General features: G+C 46.5%; 3 protein-coding genes across 3 annotated transcripts in view; all 3 read left to right on the forward strand.

Annotated features, from left to right (window-relative positions):
- Positions 1-328: 328 nt before the first annotated feature.
- LOC133930565 (RING-H2 finger protein ATL46-like) lies at positions 329-2,163 on the forward strand. Its single transcript, XM_062377230.1, has one exon. It carries the CDS (start codon positions 767-769, stop codon positions 1,979-1,981), a length of 1,215 nt encoding a protein of 404 aa, XP_062233214.1. The 5' UTR covers positions 329-766; the 3' UTR covers positions 1,982-2,163.
- Positions 2,164-14,560: 12,397 nt separating this feature from the next.
- LOC133930567 (uncharacterized) lies at positions 14,561-15,547 on the forward strand. The gene has a single exon (XM_062377235.1). The coding sequence runs from the start codon at positions 14,686-14,688 to the stop codon at positions 15,259-15,261; it is 576 nt and encodes a 191-aa protein (XP_062233219.1). The 5' UTR covers positions 14,561-14,685; the 3' UTR covers positions 15,262-15,547.
- LOC133930566 (ATP-dependent (S)-NAD(P)H-hydrate dehydratase-like) overlaps positions 15,239-17,718 on the forward strand; it is a 31,822-nt gene continuing 29,342 nt past the window's right edge. The window contains exon 1 of the mRNA XM_062377234.1: positions 15,239-15,369. Coding sequence (XP_062233218.1) covers positions 15,312-15,369 — 58 coding nt within the window. The 5' untranslated portion in view covers positions 15,239-15,311. The remainder of the gene's footprint in view (positions 15,370-17,718) is intronic.

A 17,718-nucleotide genomic window follows, 5' to 3' on the forward strand; every position in this document is an offset into this window, starting at 1 on the left:
TTAATACGTAATACTTATAATTTTGTATTATTAGACACAATATTTATAATTTTATAATAAATAATATAATACTTATAGTTTTATATAATTCACTTAAAAAAAGTCTGGGCAGCGGCCACTACGGGGTCCTCCTAGTCAAGAGCTAACCAGCCATCCGAAAGTCCAAATCCCGTCAGGAAATCGAAACGCCACGCCCCAATCGCGGCAGCCGGCCGGCCGGCGACACAGACACGAAGGGGCCCGCCCGTCCTATTGCCCTCGCTCTCACGGACCTCATGACCAGCTGACCTCGCACCCCGCGCCCACGACCTGCGAGGCTGTGAACCCAAACCAACGAGCGCGGCGGCCGAAAGCGACGAGCACAGCCGCACCCCGCAAACACGCCCGAATCCGAAAGCCACCGCGCGCACCATTCGCTCGGCCGCCGTCGCTTTCGCCGTCCCAGCTCGTGCGCTCCCACCACACCCGGCTTCCCATACAGCCTCGCCACGCGGCTCGCAACAGCGTCCGATTTCCCTCAAATCTTTACCCTCCTCTCCCCCTCCTCTCCCTTCCGCTGCTTCGCTTGCTCGCCCGCCCACCTGCTCCTGCCCGAGGGTTTCAGGTTTCTTGTTGCCTGGCGCTTTGTCCGCTTCCCGGGCCGCGTCGGAGCCCGCCGCTTTTAGGTGCGACTGCCGCATCTTTTCCAGCCGGGATCGCATCTTTGGCCTGCGGGATCCGATGAGATGCGGGGGCGGTCTCGCAATCCGAGCTCGTAGCAGGAGGCATGGCTGAAGTGGCGGCCTCTTCGTCCGGATCCTTCGGCCCCAGCCGCCTCCATGGCGCCGCCGTCATCAGGGACTCGCTCCCGTACGGCAGCCTCGCCGCGCCTGCGCCACCGCCGCCGACGCCGGTGCAGGGTGCGCGTAGGGGAGGAGGAGGGAAGATTAGCCCCGCGGTTCTGTTCATCATCGTGATTCTAGCTGTGGTGTTCTTCATCTCTGGCCTGCTCCACCTCCTGGTGCGTCTGCTCATGAAGAAGCGGCACCGCCGCGGCAGAGGTGGTCCTGCAGCGGCGGCGGCGGCGCGGGGAGCTGGGGAGGCGGGGGCGGACGCGGCGCTACAGCGGCAGCTGCAGCAGCTGTTCCACCTCCACGACTCCGGGCTGGACCAGGCGTTCATCGACGCGTTACCCGTGTTCGCGTACCGGGAGATCGTCGCGGGCGGCTGCGGCGACGGGGACAAGGAGCCGTTCGACTGCGCGGTGTGCCTGTGCGAGTTCGACGCGGAGGACAGGCTCCGGCTGTTGCCGCTGTGCGGGCACGCCTTCCACCTCAATTGCATTGACACGTGGCTGCTCTCCAACTCGACGTGCCCGCTCTGCCGCGGGGTGCTCTTCGTCCCGGGGCTCATGACCGAGGACAATCCGATGTTCGATTTCGAGGAGAGGCTAGAGGAAGGGCGGTTGTCCGAAGAGTGTGACGACGGGTTCGGATTGCCTGTGCAGAAGGCTTCAGGGGTGGCGCAGACGCCGGTGGCTGAGAAGAGGGTGTTCCCTGTGAGGCTTGGGAAGTTCAAGAATGTCGGGACCCAGGGTGCCGTGGAAGGTGGCAATGCCAATGCTAGTGTGTTGAGTAGGGATCAAGGGGAGAATAGCAGCAGCAGCTTGGATGGAAGGAGATGCTTCTCCATGGGTACCTATCAGTATGTTCTTGGCACTTCTGAGCTCCGGGTAGCTCTCCAGCCCGGCCGGATTAGAAATAGCACTGCTGGTGGTGGTGCAATGAGAGGAAGGCCCACTGGGTTAAGTTCGATCAATGCCGACATTATGGAGGGAAAGAAGATTTGCGCACGGAACAAAGGGGAGAGTTTCTCCATGTCGAAGATTTGGCAGTGGTCTAATCTGAAGGGCAAGCTACCTGCTGGTTCGGATGATTGCTCGGATGCAGGGAGCCTTACATGGATGAAGAGAGGAGGCGCCGGGGATACATCAAACATTTGACTCTGTACTGGTGTAATTTGATAGTAGCTAATGTTTTCTTTTATTAATGTTGCTCACTTAATTTCTTACCTGTAGTCGTTTTTCTTGTCTAATTTCATGTGCTGATTTTAATTGGAATGTGTTAATCTCATTGGGGGTATAACGGTTGGTAGTCATACCAGCTTCGTATGTTGCACCATGTAGATTATGATGGCATAGAATGATGTGATTTCTGGTCTGCCTTTATTTTGTATTGATCTGATGATACCGTTGAAATTTCCGCAACTTCCTTATGTGATTGATCAGAGTATAGTTGCATTGACCTGTAACATGTCACAGTTTTGACATTTGTCAACAGAAACGCATGGGAAGACAGATGTAACTATTATGAGCATTGTACTTACCAAAATTAACTGTTCATGCACTAGTAGAACGAATTGGCTTCTTTAAAGATTATTTTTGTCCCCTGGCATTCTAGTTCTATTTTCTCGTACTTGGCTGCAATTTGCAAATATGTCATATCCCATGGAAATACCTATTGGCAGCTACAATCTTCCAGCACCGAAGTTAAGGTTATTCACCTTATTTTTATCTCTAAATAGCATGCTGTTTGCCCTTTATGAGAGTAGAGGAAACTTCAGATATTGCAAAGTTTTCTTGTGTTTTCCCTACCAATTTTTGGCCATGGATGTTCTAGGGAAGTCACTGTTGCACATTTGGAGGTCCTGAATTCCTGTATATTTTGCAAGTATTGAAGAGTGTATTTATGACTTGTAAGGAGAACAACAGCCAATTGTTTAGTTTTGCTTTTGCTTTGTAAATTGAGGTTCAGGTATACACTTCGTAAATTTTGAATCCAACTAATGGGTGATAGGTTCTGATATTTCCCCCTTCATCCTTGTGATGAGCACAGTGATTGAAATGTACAGCAAATTCTAATGATTTTTTTTCTCAAACGCGAAAATAAAGCACACCAGCCCAACACAACAAAAGGAAAAAGAACAACAACAAACAAGACAAAGGGACCTAAGAACAGGAAAAAAGGGACAAAAACACAAATTCTAATGATTGATCCTGCATTCTCAGATTAATTATTTTTCTTTGCTTTTGCCTTTAGTCCGTCAGTCATCTGCTACCTTTCTCTGTCTTTTCCTTTGAAGAATACTTTGTGGATTTTACATCCTCTCTTTCAAGAATCTCTTTACTGAACGAAAGGAAAAAGGTTGGAATGAGCAGAAAGAAATTCATACTGCTTTCTTCCATTCCTGGGCAGCCAGGAACCCATAATGCTCAAAGTATAGATGTGTCAGCTTAACAGCCAAAATTTCTGTCTATATTTAGTTATTTACCGATACCGCCTGTTTGTAATCTTATCATTTTAATGTAGTGTCAGTGTTTCTCAGGCACTCTGATTTCTTTGTTACTCTCTTTCAATTTGTGATATAGACTTCATTTGATTTCTTTGTTACTCACTTCCAATTTATGAGATTGACTTCATTTGATTTCCTTGTCAGTCAGATGTAAGATACACAAATTTGTTGATATATCAACAGGCAAGTTGGTGAAGAGGAGCTACCACCTTTTGCTCTGGTGCTCCATCTCTGTGGAAGTGTGACCATTCGGCCTCTGTCGGCTCTCTTTGTGCATTTGATATATATCCAACTGAAAATTATCTTCCTTCAGATGCACCTTTGCGGTGGACTGGACAGTGACCAGGCTGAGTGGAACCAATAGTTTTTATGACACAGTACTCTGATGAGATATAAAACCGGGGGTGCTTAGTGAAGTGGAATTCAGTGTCATATAATGCGTTCCTCCGTCTTTCGGTTCATCTTTATCTGAAAATAATCTGAAGTGCCTGCCCCAAATGCCTCCATTGACCAGATGAACAGGTATCTTGTGGGTGCCATATGCAATACATCTGCCCGGCGTTTTGATCTGAGATGTGAATCGACTCTTGCTGAGAGTTCTTGCTGTGCCAAATGATCTTGTATTTCATCGATTGGTTATATAGTTATTGTTAATATTCAGATCTGAAATGGCTATTGTTTGTTTGTTCTGATGAAACAGCTGCCTTGTGATAGGTTCTCCAGATCTCCTATTCCAGGTTCATGACAAGTCTCAAAGATTCGTTTCATTTCAAATAGTTTGCAGGTCTCAGGTCCCACAAGCTTCAGGTCTCAGGTCCTGCAGCTGATCAGATAAGTCTGGCTGGTGCTGGTTCACAAAACTGTTTTCGATGCGAAAAATGGAAGACACCGGTTTCAGGCTTTCAACACGGCCACTGTTTCAATCGGATGCAGCTGTTCATGAGCGAAGGCCAGACTCAGGCATGATTGAAACGGACAAGAACAAGTGAACAAAAAATTGGAGGCTCGCTGTTGAATGAATAGTCGCGTCTGTGTTTGTTTGGCTCACCGGCTTTCATCACCGTGCTGTTAGAAGGTCAACGTATCCTTCAGACCTGGCTATCTTCCAGTGCTGTCAGGATGTGACAGTGTTGTGATTTTACTAGTACTGCTAACCACTGGCACGTTTGCCAGCACCTCAGGTTTTCGTCTGGCATTAGGCACCTTTAATATTTATAGATATTTATTATCTTTTAAATGAAAGGGTATATTTTTTAAAATTTATATGGATGCTATCGTTTATAATTTTTTATATTTTATAGAGGAGAGATGTGCTGAGATGACTTGTAAATACTAATTCTTCATCTCTCCTCTGATACTTATTCCTCTTTCTCCTTTGTTAAATATAAATATCACGCTAGTAATAATATTAAAAAAATATACTATCTCAACTAAAAAATAAAAACTATCTCTAACCATTGAAGATACCCTTTGCACACAATAGTGGAGTAGCCGGTTTTCGGGAAAAAAAAAACTTTGGAGCAGCATCTGTCCACCATTAGTATTATACTCCGTAGGTGCTACGAGGCAAATCCTTGGCCTACTGTTTGGTTCAGCACTTTTTTTCGTAGAAGGCATATTTTTGGCCGTGCGTTTGGTTCAGGTTCCCACAAACTATTCAGAAAAAAAAATCTCAAAAAAAGTGTAAAAAAACTCAAGGGGCTCACCTATGGAAGTTAACAACGTATCTGTATGCAGAAGAATTTCATACACCTGTGTGGCTGAGGAGTGTGAGCCTCTTTAATAAAAAAAAAAAGAATTTCATGCGTAGTAAATTAACATCATCACCCAAAAAAAGCAGATACAAGTACTCCAAGTCTCCAATATTCATTTGGGAAATGAAGCAAGGGGGATAGATTGGTCGCATGTTACCATCAAAACTGGGAATATTTCATGTCTCGGATTCGATTCTTCGGTTGCGTCGTTCCCTGGTCATCCGCCAATTATTAAATCATGCTTGCAACGCTCGTGATCTGTAGAGTACAGACAGCACTAGACACGTCATTTGTTTCGTTTCGTTCACTCCTTGCTCGCAGACATGACGCTGGCGATGCTACATCGATCCCATATCATTTCTAAAGACCAGATCTGTCAGATTACACCATGTTAAGCTTGCGGCCTCCGCGGGGAGCTGTCGCGGTGGCCGGTTGACGGGGTGATGCCGGAGACAAAGGCGGCGGCCGGTCTCACCATCAATGTCACACTACTCGGTTCATTTTAGACCAGGCACGGCAGCCAACCCAGCCGCCTAATGGTCGGCGAAGTCCGCACTTGCCAGGCATCGAGGAGGGTCGGTCCAGATCCGATCTATTAAGGAATCACTGCTACCGAATGCAATTCAACATTTCTCAATATAACAATTGCAAATAGAAATATAATATAAAGAAAAACTATCTATTTTTTATTAATCTATGTTTACAAAGTGAGGTACTGTCTCGTATATATAGTATCAAAAGTCACTAAGAGATAGAATCAACATTTAATAGATAGAAACATATTTTAAGAATGTTAAATCTTTAGATATTGAGACTGGTCCAAATTCTTTTATAAAACTTCAGATTTTCTAACACTATCTATTGGACACTTCTCGTGAAATACATGTCTCATCAAAACTTCCAAAAAAAACTAGTAGAAAAAATTAAAAAAAAGTACATAGCTCATGATATAATCACATAAATTGCCTCGTTAAAAATCTTAACAGGAGAAACTTCAGTAAAACTCATTTAAGGAAAAAAAGAGTACACTTCATCTAAAATATTTCATATAATCTTCATGAATAATTTTAGATACTTAATCTTTTTAACTAAGATTTAATTCTTCATAACAGTATTATGTGAAAATTCTCCCTCTGAAATATGCAACTCTCTAAGCCTTATCATCCCAATGCCATGAACACATCTTTCAAAAGTAGATACAAGGAGAGACTTAGTGAATAAATCTGCAAGATTTTCACATGACTTGGTATGCATTACCTTTATTTCAGTCATTTTATGCAATTCATGAGCATAAAAAAACTTTAGATTGATATACTTTGTTAAGTTGCTTTTCACATATCTCGATTACACTTGTACAACATATGCAGTATTATCTTTATAAATAATGGTAGGGATGTTAGTAGTGTTCAAATCACATGACTGATGGATATGATTGATCACTCTTCTAAGATATGTGCATTCTGTGCGGCTTCATATAAAGCTATTATTTCTAAGTGGTTCGTCGAAGTAGATATAAGACTTTGCTTCGACGATTTCCAAGATATTGTAGTTCCACCATATAGAAAAACATAGTCAGTCTATGATTTCGCTATATGCAGGTCTAACAGGTACCCAACATCTGCGTATCTAACCAGACTTAGGTTCTGATTCTTTCTGTAGAACAGACCCAGATCTTTGCTACTTTGCAAGTAACACAAAATTTCCTTCACACCCTTCAAATGCCTTCTAGTAGGCTCTACGTTGTATCGGGAATTCTGGTCCCAATACTTCCTCCCTCTCTTCTCTAGGTCTATAGGGCTCTAGATCTGCTTGCAATGACTTTCCGACCATGGGATTTTAGCTAGAAATAATTTTTCCAACCCGCTCTAACACCTTCTGAGTGTAGTTTGACTTGATGTACTAAAATTTCATCTATCACATGCTCTAGCTGCATGCCTAAGCAAAACTTTTTTTACCTAAGTCTTTCATTTCATATTCATACTTCAAGTACATACTTGCTTCTTCTATTTCTTCTTCTGTACCGATGATATTCAGATCGTCTTCATATGCAAAAATCCATTCTGGGATATGATTGTTTCAACCCATATAGCGACTTCTTCAATTGTAAGCTATAAATGTGTCTATTTCTTCTATCCTGATTCGGCAATAGTATTCCTTCAAATACCTTCATATAAATATTCGAATCAAGACTTCCATAAAGTATGCGGTCACAATAACCATCAATTTTATTTTTAACTCCAGGTTGACTGCCACTGAGATTAAATATCTAAAAGTAATATCACCCATCACCAGGGAATAGGTTTCTTCATAATCAACACATATTCGTTGAGTGAAATCTTGTGCCATTAGTCATGCTCTGTACCTCACAATTTCATTCCTTCTATTCCTTTTACGAACAAAAACTCATTTGTATCCTACTGGTTTGATATGCGGAGGTGTGCGATATACTGGTCCAAAAACCTCTCTTTTATTCAGGGACAACAGTTCAACTGTTATTGCCTTCTGGCGGTCTTCTCAATCTGACCTCAATCTACATTCAGTGAGTGATGCAGGCTCAGGATCATGATCTAGAACTGTGGAAATTTTATTTGTTAAGTATATATCAACTATTGTGGTTGTTCTGTTTCAGTATTCCTCTGGATTCACATAGTTCATTGTTATGGGTTGCACTTTTAGGTGCTTCAACATGTTCTGTTTCAAAATTCCTCTGAATTCACATAGTTCATTGCTATGGGTTGCACTTTCAGGTGCTTCAATATCTTACTCTTCATAATTTCTTTCAAGTGCACTTTTAGGTGCTTCTTCATTACTTCTTACTATTGGAGTAAGGTCCTTTAGTTTACCAGCGCTAATTTCTATTGGAACGTGCGAATTTTGCTAATTTCTTCTTGCCTGGGAAGATTCAAATCTAGTATGCATACTTCCTGACGTTCCACACCGTTGTCAGGTCTCAATTGTCTCTCCTTCTTAGGGAATTTTTATGATCGGCTATGGTAAACTCTTATTTTCTACTTTCACCAGACGTCTCTGGCTATTTGGGACTTAAGATCGAATTGCTAGTTCTTTATTTATTTTCCGAAGCTCTTAGGGCAAGATAAGGGGTACCTTCCTTTGGTACTTTCACCCTCTCCGGTGCATTGTGTGCATGCATATGCGACATAGTCACGCTCTTCAAATCACAAAAATGATCAGGCAGATCGTTTGCTAATTTCTGCAAAACGGTAATTTTCTATACTTCATCATTTGCTTCACTAGTGCGAGATCATATGCTGTAATTCCTTCAGCCTACCAAATAATTTCCCGATATTCTTCATCTAAAGGTATATTTTCTCTCCTAATGATGGTAAATTATTTTCATCAGATATGCAGTCAGAGAAGCGGGCCGTGTGCAGATTTTCAATCGTTGGTTCTAAATATCGGATTATGGATGCTGTCTCATAACCAACATATATTCTAACTTTCTACAAAGATCCCATAGCGGTTCTCTATGGCGACGATATTAGCACATAAACCATACATCTAAATTTGTGTAAATTGCGGCCGATTGGCAGCAGTAGGCTGTGTCGTCTTAGGAAGGTAAACCAGTTGATTGATCAGTCCAACAGAACCTGGGATGAAGCTTTGGTGCGAAGGTATTTTTACCCATGTGACATATCTGAAATTCTGAAAATTAAATTGTCCTCAAATCGTGCAAATGACTTTGTTGCTTGGAATTATGAAAAAACGGGTACTTTCTCAGTGAGGAGTGCATATAAGCTTGCTATGTGCATCAGCCATGATACGGGGATGATTGGCAGCAATTTGGAGTCAGATTGGGAGAGGTGGATGTGGAAGAAGCTATGAAACTCCTTTGTGCCATCGAAGGTGAAGGTTTTTGCCTAGAAGCTTGCCAATAATGGTCTACCAACTAAGGCGAATAAATATTACCGACACCTGAACACTCAGAAGATATGTGATCTTTGTGGTTATCAAGAGGAGGACTGTTTTCATGCTGTAATCAATTGTCCACATGCTTTGGCTTTAAGACAATTGATGAAATCTTATTGGTGCTTGCCGGCGAGTGTGATATCACTATAAATGGGTCGGATTGGCTTCTGCTGATAATTGATAAATATCCTACTGAAATATTGGCCAATTTTCTCATGCTCATTTGGAGGGCCTGGACTATGCGTAATGAAGTTCTAAAAGCAAGAGGGAGAATTTCGATTGAGGTCTCAGCGACTTTTCTGAAGTGCTACATGGATTCCCTGCTCCAAATCCGGCAGCAGGGACAGAGGTCCGATCCTAAACAAAAGGGTGCATGTCTGGTTGGGAGCAGAAGGTCTACCGGGGCAAGCAAGTCACAACATAACAAGAAATGGTCTCCATCGAGCGAGGGTTGTCTAAAGATCAACGTTGATGGGGCGTTCTTAGCCCAAACGGGTGAAGCAGCTGTTAGGGTGGTCATTTGCGACCATTGGGGCCAAATAAGGCTTACGGCAAGGAGGGTTCTCTTCCATTGTAGAGATGCGGAGGAGGCGGAAGCAGCTTCGTGCTTAGAAGGAATTTGCCTAGCGGCCAGATGGTCGGATCAAGCGATGACTCTTGAATCTGATTGCTCATCGGTGGTGCAGAAACTCCAAGCAAGTTTTCCCGACTCCTCGGTGGTTGCGCCTTTCATCCATGATGCTAGATATGAAGCTCAGCAGCTAAACGGTGTTGATTTTGTTAAGGTAGGTAGAGAGTAGAATAAGGTTGCGCACGAACTCACACAAATAGCTATGAGATCGAGGTGTAGTCGGGTTTTCTTTTTTAGCTTTCCCCATAGCATTCGTGTTCTGGCTTGTAATGACTTTTTTAATCTTTAATAAAACTCTCTTAATTCGCAAAAGAACAAAAAATGAGGTTTTAAAATGATTTTTTGTTGTCTCAAATCCTTTTGAGCACTAATCGCAACAAAAATCCATGGGTGCAAAATCAAGTGTTCGAACCCCTACACCACTTAAGTGAGGTCTAACAATCATGTGAAACTACATACTTTTTTTAGAAATGACGGTATGAGTCATGCCGATTTTATATTAGAAGAAGATAGTTAATCCAGTTTATGAGGAAAATTAGACCCAAAAACCATACAACTACATATGATGCACCAACAGCCACTTGAACACTACAACTGATGGAAATTGTCATAGGTTATCGTTGCGAAGCACGACTGGAGCTCTGACTTTTACGACAATTCGCAACTACTATCTCTATCCACCGACTCCGTTGCGAGGAAAGCCATGCACCGCGTCATCTTTGCCAAGCTCCGTCATACATGGTTAGCCCCATGTGGAGAGCAACACCAATGAGGCAAACAACCCGATGAAAGAGAATGTTCAATGAACTGAACGTTCGGTGTAGTCAAAGCCTCTGCTGAAAGTTCCACGCTCGCGCCCAAGCATGCACCCTACACGAACCCAGGAAGAGACCTCCATTGCGACGCCTCCAAGGAGGGAACGACGTCCGCAAACGCTGCCATCGCCTGTCCGTACACCCGGTGCTCAGTTTTCACCTGGAGAGTCCCCAACCTAGAGGTCGAGGGCAACACAACAACGCCTTCAAGAAGGGGAGCGGCGCCTTAGGCATCACTGTTGTCAACGTCGGCAAGAAGCCAAGCAGGGATTTTGCCCGTGACCCCCACACCCCAACCGACAAGTCGCAGACAGATCCCCGTGATAGATTAACAAAACCAGCCACCCCCTCCACACGCGTGCCACCCCAAGCCACCACCACATCGTCGAGCTCCCCACGTGTCAGATCTGGGAAGAGTAGACAGATCTGGCAAGAGGAGGAGCATAGACAACGATGAGGGCTAGGAGGCGAGCATAGGGGTGAAGAGCTCCAACAGCCACAACAAATCCATTGTCGGCCCGACCACCACACCACTGGGGGTGCGGATCCGGCTGTCAGGCCGCCCACCGCATCATCGGGGGCGCAAATCCGCGGCACGGACGCCAACCCGTCAAAGGCCACGAAGAGCCCGTGCAGCGCAAACGTGTTGATGTCGGGGGAAAGTAGTGGGCTCCCCCAGGTTCTGAGGTCCACCAACGCTGCGCACTGGTGCACCGCAGACTACACCAAGATCACCTCCGCGATCCACAGCTTCAGCCGCATGAAGGCCTCGCACGAGAAGCACCGAAACGTGCCACCAATCGTAACAGAGTCCGGGCTCATGTTGAATGCGCCCATCGTACAACCGACTGTGCCACCCATCGTGTCGTCAGGCCGCCCACCACGCCATCGGGGGCGCAGATCCATCGTTAGGGTTGCGGATCCGACCGCCACGCTGCCCAGCATGCCACGCTCGTTGGGCGAGCAGATCCCGCCCCAGCGCCTCTGGGCCACCGCGCCACGCCACCGGTGCCGTGTAGCCAGCCGCCACGTCGTTGAGCCACCACCATGAGCTAACGAGGGAGCGGATCCAGCTGTCGCGTTCCATCACCTGCCACGCCGCGCCTTGAACGAAGAAGAGAGAGAGAGAGAGAGAGAGAGAGAGAGAGAGAGAGAGAGAGAGAGAGAGAGAGAGAGGAGGAGGAGGAGGAGGAGGAGACCACGACAGCCGCCGCCAAGGTGTGAGGCAGAGGGTGAGGGTTCACCCCCGAGTCGCCTTTAGAGGCGATGCGAGGGCCGCATTGCGAGAGACCCCTGCTGTGTAAGTGGCCACATTCTTTTGTGATACGGTCTATCTCATGTGAAGCTACATACTTATAAGGAACAAATCATTGACAAAAGTAAAACTCACCAGGAACCAACTTCTCAATGTAACAAAACCACTCCGGGGAAATATATGCTCTGAAATCAGAATTAAAGTAGCATCAAAAAACAATTTTATAATACTAGTTAATATCTTACATCATAAATAACAAATATGTTAACACGGAAATCAAACTTAAAATAAATAACAAATATGTTAACGCGGAAATCAAACTTAAAATAACGCTTGTGAGACGCCAGTGCCCGGGCCATGACTCGTGCTACCATATGGATAAACTAGCAGCACCTTGGCCATTTGCAGCTTTGGACTATGGCCTGAATCACCAAACCCCATGGCGCGCGAGTCGTGCGACCTCGTGTGCTGGCCCTCCCTGGCTCCCTTCGCCTTGGCCTCTCGCTCTGTCGCTCACGACGAAAAAGGGAGGGGCTGTTTCTTTCTTGGTGGTGGCCGTGGACCGCCCACTGCCACGGATTCGTGAGAGCGAAGGCATGGTCGATGTGACGGCACGGCCGGTTGTGCCAATCCGCGCAGCGCTTGCAGGCTGCAGCCACCCATGGACTTGCAGGTCCACCCATGGACTTGCAGGTATCCATTCGGTTCTGATATCGTCTCACCTCTCACGTCACATCAGCGCGTAGAGTCAGCAACTCGCTGGGATTTGAGTACTCCTAAATTTTCAGCCGACGTACTGCGTCGATGCAAAATTTTGGCTTCGGCCACTCGTCTTTCTGCACCCTCTATTCTGCTCTTCAAGTGGGCAGGCAATCGGGTGGTTCCCCTTTGGTCAAATACCTTTGACCTTGTCAAATTTCGTAGCTAGTGGTACCATGGCAATCATGGAGAACTATGGTAAAAAAAAAAATCAAAATATCTTAACATTCATGCCCCATATCCAAAATTCTACTTGTGATTAAGTTAAGCTACAGATTATGACTATAATACGACATGATAAGCCATGCTACATTTTTGTTGAAATGGCATGTTTCAACTTCCAAAGATGCTCCGCACAAAATACAGCATCAATTGCTAGCTTTTCGACCACGATTGCTTAGAAGTTAGAAGCAATATGTGACACCGACATGTGCCCATACATCGGAAGTCTACTGGTGCAAGTTTGAGATCATTTCTCCACAAACTAAAAGACACCTTCTGTTTAAAACCACTTCAGTTTTTCGAGAGAACTAGTTATAGGATGAATTATCTTAGATGTTTAGGTTGGTTGGGGGGGGGGATATCTTTAGATGAACTAGTTATATTTTGGATTGACTTCACCACAAAACCCACGTCGAATGACGAACATGTTCCTTCTTACCAGTTTCCTACTTGCTTCTTCGTGATGACCTCAGTCTTTGTGCTTATTCGTCTTGCCAATAATCTTCTCGAATGGTTCATGGAACAAAAAGGCATTAAGCATACCTTGGTTGATATTTTAAGTAAATAACGCCCGTTTTGCACAGCCTCTCCTTATATTCTTTTCTGTATGCGCTCCTTGACCCATCCTTCCGTTGCGTAGGGAGTTGCTGGGAGCGTGTGAAATCACGTCGGCCGGCCCAATGCGTAGTCGTCGTCTCTGCAAAAAAGAAAGGATTGCGCAAGTTTCTGCTCGGTTTGACTGACCAACCCTGCACCTAACGGCTATCTCTGTAATGCATGCGTAAACAGGAGCCATGCTAGATATCTAAAAATTCGAGTGCACACTTCAACATAATTAGATTTAGACGTTGCACATGTTTGGAATTACGTAGTGCAAACACGGTGAAATTGGATTGCTAATATCTGAGATTTTATTATTTTCCTAGTACCAATGAACTAAAGTGCACTACTGTAGCTTCACCCATATGCGTAAACCTCATCTGTATCCCCTGAAACCCATATCAGTATATCACTCCGAGTGCAAATTGTAATACTGCATCACGATCCTTTAATTTCAATCAACTATTTTGAAGATGAACATAGGGCTTGTTTGGTAGAGTTTAATTTTTTTAAAAAAATAGATCCGGCTATCTATAGCTTAGAAATATTTTGAGCTGAAATTATAAACAATTAGAGGGTTTTTAGTTGAAATATCTTATTCTTATTTTAAACTAAAAATATATATTTAAATTATTTTATTTTATAAACTCTAAATTATAGATGGATCTTGAAGCTGAAGCGTGCTAGGGTCGAAAGAAAAGTAATTGCTGGTCTGCTCGATCCCCTTTAAGAACAGGATAGGCCTACACACGACAGAAATTAATATGATCGACAAAGAATGTGTTTCTTGGTCCTGCTTCATTTCATGGAGATGGAGCCTTCAGATATTTTTAGATGACCATCATGCAGCTCTGTTTCACATCACAGTGTGACACCCACCACCATGGCGCGGCGCTGGCCAACCTCACGTAGGGAAGGCACGATGGCTCCGTCCCGGCGTCGAGCCAACCGTTGGCGGCAACCATCACACACCCGACGAGCCCTCGTCTGTATCCACACTGTCATCTGGGCCCATCCATCCCACCCTCCACGCTTTGGCACCATCCCCGTCACTGACAACCGTGCCCACACACCTCGGCCGTCGCGGAAGGCACGCCCGCGTGCCCTGCTCCGCGCCAATATGCACCGAAAAGCAGCCCACTTCTCGACGCTGACAAGTGGACCCAGACAAACATGCCACACATGATGTATCCCACTGACATGGGTACCCCACGTGTCAGACGAGAGCGCATCGCGAGGCAAACAAATGGGCGGCGGTTATGTTAATTGCGCTGCTGCCGTCACAAGCAAGTGGGGTGCCGGAAACCGGCTCCCCAATAAAATCGAGGCGCCTCACGCCTCCGCGCACCACACCTTCGCGCCGTCCCCCGAGGGAACGCCGAGCTGATCCCTATGGACGCCGGCGGAGGCGCAGCGGCTGTGGCGGGTGGCCTCGACGACGCGGACGGTGCCTTCTTCTCCCGCCGCGGGCACCGCTGCTGCGGGTGCTTCTGGGCGCCGGCGTGGCGTTCGTCGTCCCCGCACGCCCGCCGCGCGGGCGCGGAGTGGTGGCACGGCGTCGGGGAAGGAAGCGGAGGAGGGGCGGCGAGGCAGCGGTGGTGGCGGCGCGGGGTGGACGCGCTGATGAAGGTGCGGGAGTGGTCGGAGCTGGTGGCGGGCCCGCGGTGGAAGACCTTCATCCGGCGGTTCCGCCGCCACCCCCGCCACGGCACCGGTGCGGGGGCCGGCGGGAAGCTGAACTACGACCCGCTCAGCTACGCGCTCAACTTCGACGAAGGCCACTGCACCAGCCCCGAGGGCGGCGACTACAGGGGCTACCGCGACTTCTCCGCGCGCTTCGTCGCGCCGCTGGGCTCCGCCAAGTCGTCCATGGACCTCGGCGGCCGCGACGCGCCGCCTCTCTTCCTCCACCACCCGCAGCCGCACTCCCCGCGCCCGCCCCCGGCCGCTGCCGCGCTGCGAGGCTGACGCCGTCACGGCGCACCAGCCGTCATTAATGGGGGCCGGTGGTGGCGATAATGGAGGACGTCCCTTTCTTCCTCTTGGGCCGGTTGTTCTTGCTGGTGCATGGTCGAGGTGCTTATTTAATTAATTTTCCTTCTTCGTTTCTTGTCTTTTTGTAAAAAGAATGCTATATTGTCCAAATTGTTTGTCATAGAAATTGTTCAATCTTAGAGGAAGAGATGAGACAAGTAAATTATTATGTTTTATGATAATTCTTTAGGAGACAATAAAGTTATTTTTTTTGGCTGGATATGCTATTGTAATACACGCTTTAGGCATTGTCAGGTAAGGATTGAACTGTTTTTGTGCGAAATTCCGATCAAATTTCTGCAACTGTGGTGTCTGCTGGTGTCGAGTAGTGGCACTCTTTTGGCTGTCTATGATGATTGATAGCCCCCGTGAGTTTTGACGATGCCGACACGGTGCGAGCAATCACATCCCCAATGCCACCAGCCCATGATCCCTCCTTGATTTGCATCATTCCCGCACCACGATCACAGTTTCGATGCCTCCCGTGTCTTATTATGTCCACACGTTTACCAGAGCTGAGGCGCCTGAAATCTCCAAAGTTTTCAGACGATTTGTGAACTCGCCTGGCTTCCTTCGTCACGGAGCTTAGAAAAGCCCTGAGAGAGAGACCGGTACACGGAAGAGGTGGGCAGATGAGATCGCCCCCTGTCACAGGAGGTGGAGGACCTCCTATGAGCCAGTGCCACGGAAACAAATTTTTAGTAAGGGAGGGAGCGAGGTCATCGCCGGAGACAGTCGGAAGCGGGGAGCAAGGTAGATTGAAGATAGTCTACAAGCGGGATGGGATCTGACATAAATTGTTAACGGTTGAAGAAAGGTTGCCTGAAGACAAAAAACGAAAAACAGGTGCCTCCTCACATTTGGTTCATCGTGTTAAAAAATCTGGAGTTCTATAATAGAATTTGAGATCGTCTTGATCTCTAAAGATATGATCTTTTTGAGATGAATCTTTATCTCTTAAAGATTGATTTCTATATCTTAGGGGGTTTTGATACTATACACAGTAACACCCCTTATTGTAAATACAGATAAATAAAAAATAGACAGTATTTCTCTTACATCGTGTCTTTCTTTGCAATCGTTCTCTCGAGGAATCGCTAGACTATACTCGGTAGCAGTGGTTCTTTAACACGTTATCAGCACGAAGCTCTATCGAAGACCAAGCTAGCGGAACAGATTTGCACTGCATCGACTTCATCGTCAAGCGGGCAGGTCATGGCCTAGCCTATATGTCCTACGCGATATGAATTTATCACGACATGAACAGGCTACGATATGTGTATGTTGAACAAACATATTGTTTTGAGGAATAGATATGTTTACTAGATCCCGACTTGTATGTAATTGATTCCCACGAAGAGGGGATCGAGCCTCTGCGCTCGCCCTGTCGAGCCGATTCTACAATTCGACCACCACCCGGATGTGGATGTCCTGAGGTAGAGGAAGAGAACCAGTCGGAGGCTTGCTGCCGCTACCCATGGCGCTGAACGGAGATGCGGCCAGAGGCCCTGCTGGCCTGCACGCCACACGCCGCCCCATCTGCTAGCCTGCACGCCATGCAATGGCCAGAAGCCCTGCCGCTAGTGCTGTCCTTGTCAACACTGCCGCACCCCTACGCTACCCCTGCACAAATCGAAAAAAAAAAAAGAGAAAAGGCCTGCATGCCATCCCTGCTAGCAGCCACTCGAAGGCCATCTTGACCTGCTACCTTGCCGACCTCTCCCACGATCACTTGATCGATCAAGCAGTATGTGCAAGGATGAACTCCTTCGCTGCATGCATGGATCCCGAAGGACTAGAACAAGTAGTGTGCGCAAGGACTAGAACAGAACGTGTAAGTAGTACGCGCATGAACTAGAACAGAACGATGTTGCATGCATGCACCAATCAAACAGTATGTGCAAGGACTATAACAGAACTTGCATGCATGTAAAAAGGCTATGGCAGAGCTTGCTGCCGCCGCATGGGCCAGAGTCCATGCCACGCGCCGTCGCTTGCGTTGTCGCACACCATCATCCGCCCCACGCTGCTAGCAGCTGCAGCTCGCGCGCCCGAGTTGCCACATGTGGCCATCCTGGCTAGCAAGCCATCTCACCAGCGCTCGCTGCATCGAGCGCAGCGGCCGGCCGCACCAGCACGTGCACGAATGATGGTTGCGGCTAGAGTTAGTAAACCCTATTGCATCGTCAAACTGGGCCACACGGCTTTATGGGCCAAGGGGAGTTGGGCCATGCTGGCCTGACAAGAAATTGGTTAGAATAAGACAAAAAAGGGAAAGTTCAGTGGGCCGGCTAGAAAGGACCTAAATAGAAAAGAAAAAGGGTATATAAAATTTTTGTAAATTAGACTATGTGGTTTTTAGAAATTACGCAAATCCTAAAATTTTTCGTA

The sequence above is a fragment of the Phragmites australis genome, chromosome 10 (assembly GCF_958298935.1).
Source record: "Phragmites australis chromosome 10, lpPhrAust1.1, whole genome shotgun sequence".
NCBI lineage: Eukaryota > Viridiplantae > Streptophyta > Magnoliopsida > Poales > Poaceae > Phragmites > Phragmites australis.

Coding starts and splice junctions, on each gene's coding strand:
- LOC133930565 (XM_062377230.1), top strand. CDS start 767: ATGGCTGAAGTGGCGGCCTCTTCGTCCGGATCCTTCGGCCCCAGCCGC.
- LOC133930567 (XM_062377235.1), top strand. CDS start 14,686: ATGGACGCCGGCGGAGGCGCAGCGGCTGTGGCGGGTGGCCTCGACGAC.